Here is a 14,676-nt window from a genome sequence, read left to right as displayed (position 1 = left end):
TTTTCAAAATACCAAATTCAATCAAACTAAAAAATTAGAATAAGGGTAAGATAATATCAATATGAACTACACAAAATGAATTTGTTATTATCCAAGCTTCTATACTCCTCTTCTATCAAGGAGAGTCTAAATCTAAGATCCTCACTCGAAGCAGAGGAAGAAACAGCCCTGAGATTAACACAAAGGTATCATTGCACCATCAATTAAAGTGTCAAGAGCTTCTTCTTTTTTCTTTTTTTGCTGAAAGTATCTAGGGCTTCTTATTATTGCAACATATAGAAGAAATTATGTACTTATAAACAATAGATGAAGTCATATAGAAGAATCTAAGGTTAAGAAATGGCAAATCAAATCATTATATCTCCTACCACAAATTCCAAGGCAATATACATCATAATTTCTCTTTAATTCAATAATTACAACAATGGAAATAGAGGATATGAACCCTAAAGTCTTAGACATCTCCGTTAGAAAAACTAAAAGATGTCAATTGAGCCATAGGCTCTTGGCAAATTGATGGAAATCAAGATCAAATAACTGAGAACTTGAACTAGAATGACCTTAAAATTAAGAATCAAAGTTGGAATTACAAAGGAAATAACTGGAGAAACAGAGTTTCTGTCCAGGTCTAAAACTAAGTTAAGTTTACATCAAAAAACTGATTCTACTTTTACATTACAAGCTTATTTATAATCTTTAACTACAAGGAAATAAGCTAGCTAATTGTTACATCTAAACAGGCTACCACAACATAAGTCAAAATTGAAATTAATGAGAATATATGGCAAATCTAAGAAGTCAAAATAAGGGGCTGGCTAGCTGCCCTAAGAGGTTAGAAAAAGTAGCTGGCTTGTAGACAGTGGTTGGTTGTCAGTCTAAGAGTAGAGGGGGGTTGGTTGGCTAGCCTAAGGGTAGAGGGTGGCTACTTCATACTCCCCTCCATAAAGGAAACTTTCCCTCAAGTTTTAGCCAGAAAATAAGGCTTCAAGTGCTTCACATTGAAGGCATTAAAAATGTTTAAATGAGGGGGTAGTTAGATTGTGTAGGCATTGTCATTGATTTTAGTCAACACTTTGCATGTACCTACTTTCCTTGCTCACAACTTGGAATAGGAGCCATGAGGACACCTTTCCTTAGTCACAATCACCCATTCAAGGTCTCCTTCCCTGAAAATTAGTCTCCTTCAACGAATATCAATAGCAATCTTGTAGTTTGCATTGGAATGTTCAATTCTCTCCTTGACTTGTGCATGGACAGATTGAATAAAATCTGTCATTTTTGTTGCTCTTACATTCTTCTTTTTAGAAAGTGGCAAGGGTGCTAAATCTAAGATACTTAAAAGTTTATTCCCATTCACAACTTCAAAAGAAGATGTGTTAATAGTCCAATTAAGAGAAGAGCTGTAAGCAAATTTAGCTAAGAGAAGGATACTTTCCCAATTCCTTTGATTTTCACCAATCAAGCATCTCAAGAGATTTCCAAGACCCCGGTTGACAACTTTGGTTTGACCATTCATTTGAGGGTGGAAAGAAATGCTGGAGCTCAATTTAGCACCTATCTTCTACCATAGAGTTCACCAAAAATGAGCAAGAAATTTAGCGTCTTTATCTGAAATAATTAAGAGGAATACACCACGAAGCTTGTAGACTTCTTTGAAAAATAAAACAGCCACATTAAAAGCATCCGAAGTCTTCTTGCATGGGATAAAGTGAGCCATCATGGAGAAACAATGCACTACCACCATGATTGAATCACTCTTTTGGTGTGTAGGTGGAAGGCCAAAAAACAAAATTCATACAAATACATTCTCATGGTTTATTAGGCACTGGAAAAGACAAATATATACCTGCATTAGTGGTTGTACCCTTTCTTTTTTGACAAACTTGGCACCTTTAAACATGCCACTTTACATCTTTAGTCATTCCCAGCCAAAAGTAGTCTTGTTTAAGGGATTCTAGGGTCTTTGATTTGCCAAAATGCCCCAAATTATGTTGTTCAACAATCATCAGCTCTCTTAGAAAACATTTAGGCACACATAATTTCAGCTCTTTGAAAAGAAATCCATCCTTCAACCAAAAGTTAGATTTGGCAAGTTGCTATCTCTGCTGCAATTGTTGGCATAGATTACCAAAATGTGGGTCATCTTGGTAATTCTCCTTGAAAACTTTAAATCAGGGACCTTAGCTTGCATTTCCACCAAGAAATAAGTCCTTCTACTTAACCCATCAGCCACTTTGTTAAGAATACCAGACCAATGTTTTAATGAGAAAGTGAATTACTGCAAAAAGCTTACACACTTTACATGCCTCTTGTTCACATTAGATTGGCTATTGAGATATTTCAAAGCCTCAAGATCAGTATGCAGAATAAACTCTTTGTAGGCCAAATAGTAACTTGAATACTTGATGGCTTGAAAAATAGCATAGAATTCCTTGTCATAGGTAGAATATCTAAGTTTGATTTATTTAATTTCTCACTAAAGAATGCTATGGGTTGTCTTTCTTGGTTAAAGACACAACCAATTCCCACTCCTGATGCATTACAATTATATCTTGTCAAAATTGGGCAAGGCAAGAATACGGGCTTCGGTTGACTTCCTCTTCAATAGTTGGAAGCTTTCTTGGGCTTCATCAGTCCAAACAAAGGACTTTTGCATGAGAAAATCGATGAGAAGAGCTGTAACAGTGCTGGAATTGCTAATAAACCTTCTATAGAATGTAGCAAGACCATGGAAACTCCTCACCTTATGCACTCTAGAAGGTGTAGGTCAATCAATAATTGCCTTAACCCTATTTTTATCCATGAACACTCCTTTGGAAGACAACATACCCCATGAACACCACTTGATCCATCCCAAATCTACACTTTTTCATGCTAACGTAAAACTTTTCACTCTTCAAAATATCGAGCACAAGCTATAAATGCACCAATTGACCCTCCAAACAGTGGCTATACACCAAAATATCATCAAAATACACCACAACACAAACCCCTAATAGTGGTTGCAACATTTGTGTCATCTCTCATGAAAGTGCTAGGTGCATTTGTCAAACCATATAGAATAACAAGCCATTCAAATAAACCATGATGTGTCATGAAAGCTGTCTTCCATTCATCTCTCGGGCCCCAAAACATAGTCGCTTATGGAATTGAATTGTGCACAATCCTGCTGCTCGGTTTTTATTTATTTATTTTTATTTAAAAGAAAAAGGAAGGTGCAAGAAGAACAGTGCTCAGACATATTATTGTAAAATAAAGAGAGACATTTCCAAAACATGGCTAATAGATCAAAAACTTTCAGTTAGTCTAATAGGATTCAGTTCTGTGAGTTATGATTAAAGTTGCTTTCACTATCAGATGGACCTGTAAATTATCCTTGTTCTAACATCAAGTAAGGCTATTCATTCTACCAAGTTCCAGTGATATAACTCAATCATGGAAATGGTTAGCAAGAAATAACAGCTACAATTTGTACGATATCAAGAGTACTACTAAATTTGACTTCTCCAAGTGGTATTTCAAAGACCACAAAAAATATTTGAAAAAATCTAGGGGCTAGAAAATTTTCACACTACATCACAACCCCTCACCAGCATGTTACAGGACTCTTCGAAGCTCATCTGCCATTCCTTGCAAGAGGACAGGTTTTCGAATAACTCCACTTATTCCAATCTGTAGGCATCTCTCTAACACATGTTCCTCAGCACTTGCTGTTAGGGCTATAATTAATGGCCAATTCTGGCTGCGTAATTTTCGGATTCTTAATGCTACTTCGAACCCATCCATCTCAGGCATATGAAGATCCAAAAGAACAATTTGGAAAGAATTTTCAGCAGCACTAAGGGCACTCAGGCATTCAAACCCAGACGAAACTGCAGTAACATGACAGCCTAGCTTCTCAAGCAGTTTCTTTGTCACAGTCCTGTTTAAATCATCATCATCAGCTAGTATGACCTTAAGGCCTTTAAACTGCGAGTTGGAATTTGGCTCTGAAGAACTTCCATGAGCAAATATGGCTCTTCCAAAAGATGGTCGGGTTTGGAACCTAAGAACAAGTGTCATGCTTTGTGCAAAACCCAACAAGTTCGTAGATATCCATATATTACCTTGCATCATCTGCAGATATTTTTCCATAGAAAATTCAGAAGTTAATAAAACTAGTCTTAACATTAAAGTTACAAATATTATAATCTTTTGTCCAAAGCAACGCAAACGCTAATGCATCACAGTTACATAAAAATAAAAAAATAAAATAAAATTTAAAAAAAAAAAAAAAGAAAAGAAAAGAGGAAAGGCAATGATATTCCATCATAGTTTTCTTTTTCTTTTTTTTTCTTTTTTTTTAAAGACAGGGAACCTCGTAGACTGTACAGAGCATCATATCTTTTTACCTGGTTAAACCCTGGACCCATGTAACATGCACATCACACAGATCAGGTAAGTCATTGGCTTTGCCAATAGGACGTTGCCTCTATAAATTGTTCAATCATAGTTTTAACAAGTGAAAATGTATAAGTGATGCAGCACAAATTAAATAAAATAAACTTAGGAATCAATACCTAGGCTTGTTTGGAATAAGAACCAAACATAATCTAAGAATCAACAGTTAGGGTTGGAGGGAGTCAACACTAAGCCACTAGGAAATTTACGATTACAATTTTATTCATCAACTTTTCTCCAAAAGAGTACAATAGCTTTCTTATATAGACTATTACAATTAAGCCTTAATCCTAATTGTCTTGGGCAAAACAAAATTATTGAATTATAAATATAACCTTAATCTAGGAAATTAAATAAAATACTAATAAACTAATAATGAGACCTGAAATAAAATCCAATAGACTAATAATAAAACTACAACTGACTCCTAAACTTAAATAAGACAAAACTGTTTCTGTACTCCCTACATCATTCTCCCTTGTTAAAGAAAACTCAACCTCAACTTTTGAAGTGTCTAAGGATAAGAACTCTTACACTTGATAGTTGCACCAACTCTTGAATCACCTTTGGTGACACTAAGAACAAAGAACATTTTTGTTCCACCATTTCATTAAATTTGTCTAGAATAATAAAATCAACAAGTGGATAAAATCAACAAGGGTTGAGTAGCAGATGCATCAAACGCATTTTTCACAATATATAAACCCCTAATTCTTTGCTCTCTTGTTGAACTTTCTCTTCATCAAATTGTGGGAAATCTTCCTTCTCAGTGATAAGTATTATACCTGACTTTCGAACATGCTGTATTAAGACGACTACACATGGTTCACGTATTCCAACTCATAGTTTAGGCACAATGGTATATTTTTCTTACAAGCCTAGCACTGTCCATTCTCATAACCAATCAATGAAGGCTTTTGGATCTAGGCAACCGTCAAAAGTAGGTGCTTTGACCCTGATACTGCCTACCACTCTTTCATTGGCATCCCTAAAGTCCCTAGGGTCAACTTAATTAGGAGAGCCATTACCTCTATTCAAATTTCCCTGACAATTTTGCCTAGGGGGCAGAGCATTTTAACAGTCATATTTAGAGCACTAGCATTGAAAAATGCTAAAGGCATATTTAAGGCATTTTTGACATTTTAGAGGACAAAACCACCTATATCAAACAATGCTAAACCATACTATTGCAAAAATTTTTGCAATAGTGCTACAGTACAATTCTAAGTTTAGAATTGTACTGTAGCACAATGCTAAAAAAAATATATATATATATTTTATTCAGTCCGTTTTTTCCTCACAGCCCAGAATTATTTTCTCTCTCTTCCATCTCTTCTCTTTTCTCCATCTCTGCTCTTTCCTCTCTACGGACCCGACCCAAACGCAACCTCTGCTCTCTCTTTCTTCTCTCTTCCTTCTCTGTTGGGTCCGGTGTTTGGGTTGTGGTTGGGTTGTGGGTCCGGTGTTTGGGTCGTGGTTGGGTTGTGGGTCCGGTGCTTGGCTCGTGGGCGACGGCGTGGGTGTGGTGGGTGTTGTTGATCGTCGAGCTGGGTTTGGTGGGTGGATCGGTTGGGTTGATCGGTGGGTGGATCGGTTTGAAACAGTAGATTTGTTGATCAGTGGGTGGATCATTGGTAGCTCCGGTGATGATTTTTTTGAATGGGTTTGCTCCGGTGGGTTTCGAATAGGCTGGGTTTCAAATCGGCGGTGTGGATTCGGATCGGTGGTGGGTGTGGTGGCCGTTGTTGGCTTTGGTTTGATGGTTTGTGTGTGGGTCACTGTTGGTTCTCTGTGTTTTTTTTTTTTTTTTTTTTCTTTTTTTTTCATGGCTATGACTGGTGCTTAAAGGGGTTGTGGTGGTGGTTGGGTCTGGGTTTGGTGGCGTTGTTGGCTTTAGTTTGTGGTTTGTGTGTGGCATGTGTGTGGGGTCACTGTGTTGGTTTCTGTTTTTTTTTTTTTTTTTTTTTTTTTTTTTTTTTTTTTTTTTTTTTTTTTTTTTTTTCTGGCTATGACCGGTGCTTAAAGGGGTTGTGGGTGGTGGTTGGGTCCGGGGTTTGGTGGCCGTTGTTGGCGGGTGGCCGTTGTTGGCTCTAGTTTGATGGTTTGTGTGTGGCTCTGTTGATGGGTCTGTGTGGTTCTGTGAGAGGAGCTGGTGCTAGAGGTTGAGGGAGGTTGAGGGAGGCTGAGGAAAAAAAAAAAAAACGGTTGGAAAGCCTAGGAAAGTAGAACTGAAAAAAAAATTGGTTAAAAAGAAATAATAAAAAAAGATTAAATAATAATATTTTAATAAGAATAGAGTTTTACGATGTGAGAGGTATTGTAAAATGGGATGGTATAAGTAATAAAGTGGTTTTTTGGGATGGTATAATAGTATAGGATAGCATTTTTCAATGCTAGTGCTCAAGTGATCAATTGTCTCACCACTAAATCAACACATGCAACACCAATCTGCTATAATAATGCTCCTTTTAATATGATTATCTTCCATCAAAATCTTTCCTAAGGCAGATGTCCAATAAAAAATTAGGCCACAACCTTCCGTGGTACCTTAGCACCCCAAATACTCTTCCAAGGGAAATAAAAAAATAGCATTAAACCCAAAATAGCTAACCATTAAAATCATTGTCTCAATTTAACCTCCAAAACCTCTTATCAGCAGCCGCTCTGTATGATGGGAGATTGGAATAAAACAATTCAAGGAAGGAATCCGCCAATTCTAATTCCCAATCTTGAAAAGCACACACAATTCTTAAATTCCAAGCTTGAACTACTCCTTCCTCCAAAATGACCAAGGAATAATCTACCATAGCATTCTTATCCTCAACATGGAACACAGATCATGAAAAGGTCTTTTAAGGCAACCTCACCACACCATACATAATGCCAAAAATGGATCCTCCTAATGTCCTCACCCTTATTAAAACCAGAAAACCAGTCCCAACCATTCGTAATATTTTTAGCTTCTCCAATGTTTTAGCTGTATAAATAGGAATGGTAAAAGGGAAAGGAAGTAGATAGGAAGATTATATAAAGTACTCTTACCTGGCTTTTCTCATTTTACAAGCATATTTCTTCCAACTTGCCAATGTCCTTTCCATTCTCTTAATAATAGAGTTACACAGCATGTGAGCCTCAAAAGATGGCCCTCTAAAAATCTTAGATAAGTTATGGATAAATAGCCCCCAACACATCCACTTCCTCCACAACATCAACCTCCCCCATGGGTACCAACTTACTCTTAATTAATGTTCCTACCTAATATAGCTTCGAAGTAAAAGAAAAACTCAGGGAATATATCTCAATTGAAAAGGACTGGTCTTTATAGCAAAAAGCGAGCAGGAGACCATCATCACACTATTATTATTATTATTATTAGCTCCCACCTGAAAACCGGATGATTGCCTATCTTCCATAGTTCTTGATGGAATACCACTAAGAACCTCCATAACTAAAAAACAAAATGGAGGTTGGAACATAGTAATGCATGTGAGTAGTCGTAGCATTGGAGAATCAACTTTCTCCATTACGGACATTCTTGAAATTGAGATAATCATCCCTATCATATCTTAGAAAGAACACCATGTTTCCTACGTAAATATTCACTAGGCACAACAGGGACAAGAGGGTACTGGATTACAAAAGAAATCCCACTGAAAGAACAACATGTTTCCTACGTATATATTCACAAGGCATGACAAGGACAACAGGGTACTGGATTACAAAAGCAATCCCAATGAAAAAAATGTAAATTTACATCTTGGCCATCTGACGGCCAACAATACGCTTTGGGTTTTGAATAGAAGAGTAAGAACTACTCTAAACTTCATACAAAAGTGCACAATCCCAGACTCAAACCTATAGGGGTAAAAGACGTCCCAAGAAAAACACCTATAGGGGGAAAGACCCCTGTAAAGCTTAATGGAAGTAGAAATTTTTTATAAAAAAATAGTTCAGTATACAACCCATGCACTCTTATGGGATTGAACCTATGTCATCCTCAATCCTAACTTTTTTTTGAACCAGGGGGTGGGGTGGGGTGGGTTGGTTGTGTTTGGTTTTGATGAGATGCCATTTGCTCCAAGGATCATTGGCATGAAATAGAGAAAATTAGAAAATGTAGCATGCTACCACATTGGTTGGAGGAATAAATGCAACATTCTGAACTAGAGATAGTACAAGTTTGTCAATCAAATATGAACATGACAAGAAACCCCCACAGAAAGAAATGGTTCATTGCATTCAACAATGATCCATCATAGGTCAATTTTTCTATGTGCCAAACAAAAATTGCAATGAATTGAAATAGTTATAATTGGTTTTGTTGATATCACTTGCATTGCAGTAATCAATAAAGCAGAGTAAAAAAATAAAACAAAATATAGACAAAACAATAAGAGAACCCACCTGCACGAGCTTTTTGCACATGCTGAAGCTCAGGCCCTCCTTAACTTCATTGCTGTTGTGCCTTCTACCAGCATAATTTAATGCTGAGATTGATCCATCTGATTGAGAACCTTTCTCACTAATCTCAATTTCAAACTTTATATAAATATGCTCCCCTGGCATGGTTGGTCTCCACATTCCCAACATTTTATCATCCTTGTCCTCAATATCAATATCCCGAAAAACCCGAAAGATGACAGTGCCCTGCCCATCATAGACATTCAGTAGATACCCAACCATATGCAAAATCACTTGAAAAGCCCTTCTCTCGTCACCTATCACCTGATTAGGCAAAGAACTCTGAACATTAATCTCAAAACCCAAGCCTTTATATACACACAAGCACTTTGCAAGACAAGAAGCTTCCTTGATCATGGAATGTAGCCCAAAAGGCCTCATCTCTAAAGGGAACCTTCCATTATCATTTGCTGAAATTTCCATCACATCATTTATCAAAGTTGAGAGAACATTGCTGGTTTTCACCATCGTATCAACCATAATCCTCTGTTCGAAGCTCATGTTATCCTCTTGAAACATTGACAGTAGGCCCAGGACTGTATGCATTGGCCTCCTCATTCCATGACTCATCACCTTTTGAAAGGAGTTTCTTGCCTGGCTTGCCATCAATGCATTCTTCTTAGCTTGTTGCAATGCACGGTTTTTTTCACCCAGTTGCTCTCTCATTACCTGAGATTCTTCAAGAACTGCGGCATGAGAGAGAGCCACAGCCACCTGATCAGCAACCACATCCACTATCTCCATTTCATGGTAACTCCAAACTCTATTGTTTGCTGCTGGAAGAACCAACACCAGTACTGCATAACTGGTTTCCACCAATTCTGGTGTCCCCCCTTTGAAATTTGAAACTCGAAGCATCGGCATCCGAATTGCTGCCACGGCCCCTGACTCACAAGAACCACCACTGCTTGCAGCACCTAGTGCTGACTCAGGCCTTAGAATCCTCACTCCCTTGCTCCCTCTTATCTCTAACACATCCAGGTCATTGATTGGGATAGAACTGCAGTAATTCCGTGAAGAACTTGTCTTCAACTCATGGGTCAGATTCATCTCTGTTCTATTCTCATTTGGCATCCAAACTGCACAATTTTGCAAATCCAAAGTCTTGGAAAGTTCAACCAGTGTTGTGTAAAGTATATTATGCTTATCAAGTGACTTTCTGATTTCTCTGGTTAGCATTCGTACGTGCAAACTCGCTTCCTTCTGTTTCTTCATCATTCCAACCTCTTGATCTAATTCTATCACATTTTGCCTCAAAAAAAGCTCCCTTACTTTTACTTTAAGAAGAAGAGGAATCAGAGTCAAAAGAGTAATTGCAGTTGCACATGAAACCAAGGCAGTGAGAAATTTGGCAATGGTAAGGGAAAGCATCAACTGGAATGGTTGTTGGCCATAATAAGTCCATCCATTGAGCAAATGGGTCAATCCACAGAGGACTATAAATGCTATAAACTGTAGGAGTACCCATTTAAATGGAAAGTTTGAGCAGCTAATAAAGTAAAGAAGCTCAATTGGGATTGAGAAATATGCCACTGCAATCAAGAAATCACTCACTCTTTGGCACTCTAAAATGCTTTGTATGCTCCACAAGCCCTCTTCGTCACAGTTACAATTATCATCAGCAGCAACGGAGAAAATCATATAAGAAATGAACAATCCAAGAGCTAATGCTCTTAACATTGCTCCCAAATGGTTGCTTGTTTAATCCAATTTTCTAAAAGTACTCACATCCCAAACCCCGAATCACAAAAACTGCAATAGCATACATTCGACTATAGCCCTTGAAGTATGCTCCAATTCTGAATTCTGATTCCCTCCCCAAAGTAGAACTCCTCAATGAAAAACCAACCTAATCCATATCACAGAAACTCAACTGCCACATTTTATTATCTGAATTTTACTAAGCTAGTTTTGTCAAAAAAGTTAAATACCTATCTAATAGATCCAAAGATCTAACACAACCACTTATGCGGAACCTGTAGTTTCCCTACGAACTTGTGTTTTCACATTTTTAATACTAGACTACTAGTTTATATTTCCTTTTGAGTTTTATGATAAAAAAGATTTCCATTTTCCCTACTGTTGAACCACATATAACCAAACAAGCAATCAAGAATCAAAGTTGAAAACTACCCAACTTCAATCTATCAAAAATATCTAAAAAGAAACAAAAAAAGAACAGAAACAAAAATGTTTCCAAATAAAAAGGGTATCTAAAAAAAGCACTAACCTTGTAGCTCCTGTGGCAAAAGCCAACTTCAAAGTTCAAACTTTGACTTATTACCAAATCAAATTCAAAAACTAGACAAACTCAACCACTTTCTTTAACCCAGTGGCAAAATCTTCACAGAGAAAACCAGGTACAAAGCAAATGGAGGACTATATATCAAAGAAAACAAAGTAAAAAACCAACACAACTATATCCTATCCTTCTTAAATCACATATCCCTATGTGCTTCTATTATAAGGAATAAATAAAAGAAGAAACAGAAGAAGCAATAGAGTTTGTCAATTCTTATAACTAACCAATCTTTTATTTTCTCTCTCTCTCTCTTCAACCTTTACAGCTTCCAAAGAATAAAACATATTGTGAATGTAGACACAAACAAGAAAGAAAAATAGGAAAATACTAGGTAGAATAAGAGAAAAACAGTGAGAAAGCCGTGTCTGAAAAGCTAGTTTTAGAGAGAGAGAGAGAGAGAGAGAAAGGGTTTAAGAAGGTGGGAGTGGGGCCCAGAGAGTTTACATGAAGAGAACCTAGACGTTCTCTTTCATTGATTCCCTTGTCTTCCTCGTGAGAACCAATACCCCCCTAATATTATAATACTGCTACGTGTACGTTTACCTATTAAATCATAAATTTATTTTACTATTTAACTTATTTTTAATATATTATTTATGGACTTCATTACACTTTTTAATACTGTTTATAGATCTTACTATACTATTTCAGTTAACTTTTATCTTTACTTATAGTATTTTCAGCAAAAAAATTTCAATTTCAATAAAATAAGCGGATCCTAAACAAAGCCAAAATAAAGTTGTATTTTATATATATATATATATGTGTGTGTGTGTGTGTGTTAAGTTTCATTTTATTATTGGCGTTTTAGTCCTTACATTTTGCATCTTTTCCATCTTAGTCTCTACATTTTCATTTCACCACTTTTAGTTCCTAAATCAATTAATGCGTTTCATTTTAGTCTTTACTGTTACTCACTTAACAGAAATTACTGATGTAACAAATGAATTCCACTGTTGACACATTAAATGTTGACGTGACCAATAAAATAATATTAAAAAATTATTTAGTATTTAAAATATGCCACTTCAGCATTTTAATTTAAAATTTTAAAAACAAATAAATTTTAATTTTGTGATTCTAATTTAAATTAAAAAAAATGAAGAACCTTTTTTTCTTTTCAATTTTAAAGATTAAGAAAAAAAAATTGTAGTAACTATCTCAATTTTTCTTAAATTTTCTTGTCAACCAAACACAACATCATCAATAAACACAAAACTCAAACTCATTTTCATTTTCCTATCTCTCTCTCGGGTCAAACACTCAAACTCCGCTTTCTCCCTCTTTGCTTTCTCTCATTTCTTTCTTGTAGTTTTTGGTTGGGTTTAGAGAAAGAGAGGCTGTGATGTGGTGGTTTGGATTTGGGTAGAGAGAGAGGGGTTGAGGTCAGTAGTGGTTTGAATTTGGGTTTAAAGAGAGAGGGGCTAAGATTGGCGGTGAACTCGGCCCTTCGCTCTTCCCAACGATGTCTTCGGACCTTGTGGTGGCAGTGGCAAATCGGACCTTGTGGTGGAAGATCTACCATGGCGAGCAAGCCCTTGTTCATTTAGGCTATGCTTTCTGTTTTATAGTTGCTGGATTTGTAGCGAAATTTTGGGAATATTTTGTTTAGGCTTTATGTTTTATTTTTTGGGTTATTTGATGAGTTTCCAAAGATATTTTTAGAGATTAGTCTAGGATTTTTCTCTGGTTTTTTCAATGGGTTTTTTTGTGGCTTTTCTATAGATTTTTCATGAGTATTTTTTGCTGGAAATTTAAGTGTTTCTCTATGGAGAGGTAGAGACGTGAGAGGGGAAATCTTAAGGACTGAGAATTTTTTTTTTCCCTTTTTTCAGTGGAGTTATTGGGGATGTTTTTGCTAGTTTTGGTGATGTTTGGTTGGATGTTTTTGCTGGTAATTTGTGTTTGGTTCTAAGTATAAGAAAATGCAAGAAAAGTTTATGTTAGTATCATGTTCTTGTCGGTAAATTTATTTTTTCTGGGTTTGTGCTATTGTGACTGAATTTTTTGGGTTTGTGTTCTTTCTTGTTCATGTTTAAGATGAAACTAGCTTTGAATTCATGTGTATTTTGGGTTCTAATTTTGTTTTTTTTTTTTTTCATTTTTCATTTTGTTAAAATTGATAAATTAATTTTTTAAAATCATGGTAATGTGTCTTTTTTTAATTATTATTTTATGTTGACGTGACATTTTTAATATTATTTTATTGGCCATGTCAGCATTTAATGTGCCAACAGTGAACTTCGTTTGCCATATCAGCAATTTCTGTTAAGTGAGTAACGGTAAGAACCAAAATAGAACGCATTAATTGATTTAGGGACTAAAAGTAGTGAAATGAAAATATAGGGACCAAAATGAAAAAAATGCAAAATATAAGGACTAAAAATGTATTTACGCCTTTATTATTTTATTAAAATTACTTTATTCTTTTTGAACTTTTATTTTTATTTATTATGTCCTATTGTTTCCAAAAGAGCCTTATGTATTATTTTATGTCTTTTTTTTAATCTTTTTATAATTAGTATGTGTTTGGATTGCACTGAAAACATATAACGTCTGCATCTACCTTTTTTTGTGTGGGTCCCATGCACTGTTCATGGGACCCACAAGTACAAATTTCAACAAATTTTTCTTTAAAATTGAGTCCCACAGTACTATTCATACATTTAAAAATTATTTTGTTAGAGTATTTTCAGTTTTCAATTTTCATTAATAAGCAGTATTCAAACAAACCTTTAGATGATCAAAATCGTATGGAATATTTAATACAGTGCAGCACTCTTTATTTGTTTTAGTCTATACTCTGTATTGTCAGGTTTAGGATCCAACTTACTTAAATTATTTGTACTTTTTTGTTTTCAAAATCTTAAACTAAGACTATTTCAATACTTTCTCCCAAAAGTAAATAAATAAAAGACACTTTCAGAATAGGTCTAGATTAAAAATCCTGCCCTTTGGATCCAAATGTGAGGGAAGTGTCGTTATAAGAGTAATTATCTTGAATAATTAAATTCATCCTTTTCGAATATCCTAAAATTTCTGGACTTTTCTAAAGAAAATATATTTTGGAACAACCAATACAGTATGTCCATTTGTCAATTTCTATTTCCTTTTTAATTCAATCTTTGTTCATTAAAATGATTTCATGTAGGGGTGTTCATTAAACCACAAAAACCACACCAAAATTGCCCACAAAATAGTATAACTGTACTGTACAACAAGTAACAGTGCATTGCAGCGCACCGCACAGCATAGTGCAATGCAATTTGCAGTTTTTAATAAGAAAACAGCACAAACCGCACCGCACTGCATTCTCTCTATATATTAATATATTTATTTATTTTTAATATTAAATATATCATTAATAGTTTAATAACCCTAGTTTTCAAAAAAAAAAAAAGTTTAATAACCTTAGTGAGTGTTGACTAAAAAAGTTAGCCCAAAATAAAGAAAAACTAGCTCAATAGTTTAAA

At 35.5% G+C, this 14,676-nt stretch overlaps 1 protein-coding gene across 1 annotated transcript; it reads right to left on the bottom strand.

Annotated features, from left to right (window-relative positions):
• Nucleotides 1-3,318: 3,318 nt before the first annotated feature.
• On the bottom strand, nt 3,319-11,060 carry LOC115990424 (protein EIN4-like). The gene is made up of 2 exons (XM_031114260.1): nt 8,845-11,060; nt 3,319-4,116 (listed from the first exon to the last, which is right to left on the bottom strand). Exons 1-2 carry the CDS (start codon nt 10,579-10,581, stop codon nt 3,598-3,600), a joined length of 2,256 nt encoding a protein of 751 aa, XP_030970120.1. The 5' UTR covers nt 10,582-11,060; the 3' UTR covers nt 3,319-3,597.
• Between the last annotated feature and the right edge of the window lie 3,616 nt (nt 11,061-14,676).

The sequence above is a fragment of the Quercus lobata genome, chromosome 1, assembly GCF_001633185.2.
Source record: "Quercus lobata isolate SW786 chromosome 1, ValleyOak3.0 Primary Assembly, whole genome shotgun sequence".
NCBI lineage: Eukaryota > Viridiplantae > Streptophyta > Magnoliopsida > Fagales > Fagaceae > Quercus > Quercus lobata.
Note: the sequence above shows the minus strand (reverse complement) of the source record. Positions and strands in the feature narration are given on the sequence as shown.

What these genes read in the sequence shown, in the direction of transcription:
- LOC115990424 (XM_031114260.1), bottom strand. Translation starts at nt 10,581, where the DNA reads ATGTTAAGAGCATTAGCTCTTGGATTGTTCATTTCTTATATGATTTTC. An exon ending in TGTGCAAAAAGCTCGTGCAG is followed by an intron (nt 4,117 to 8,844) that starts GTGGGTTCTCTT and finishes AAATATCTGCAG; the next exon opens with ATGATGCAAGGTAATATATG.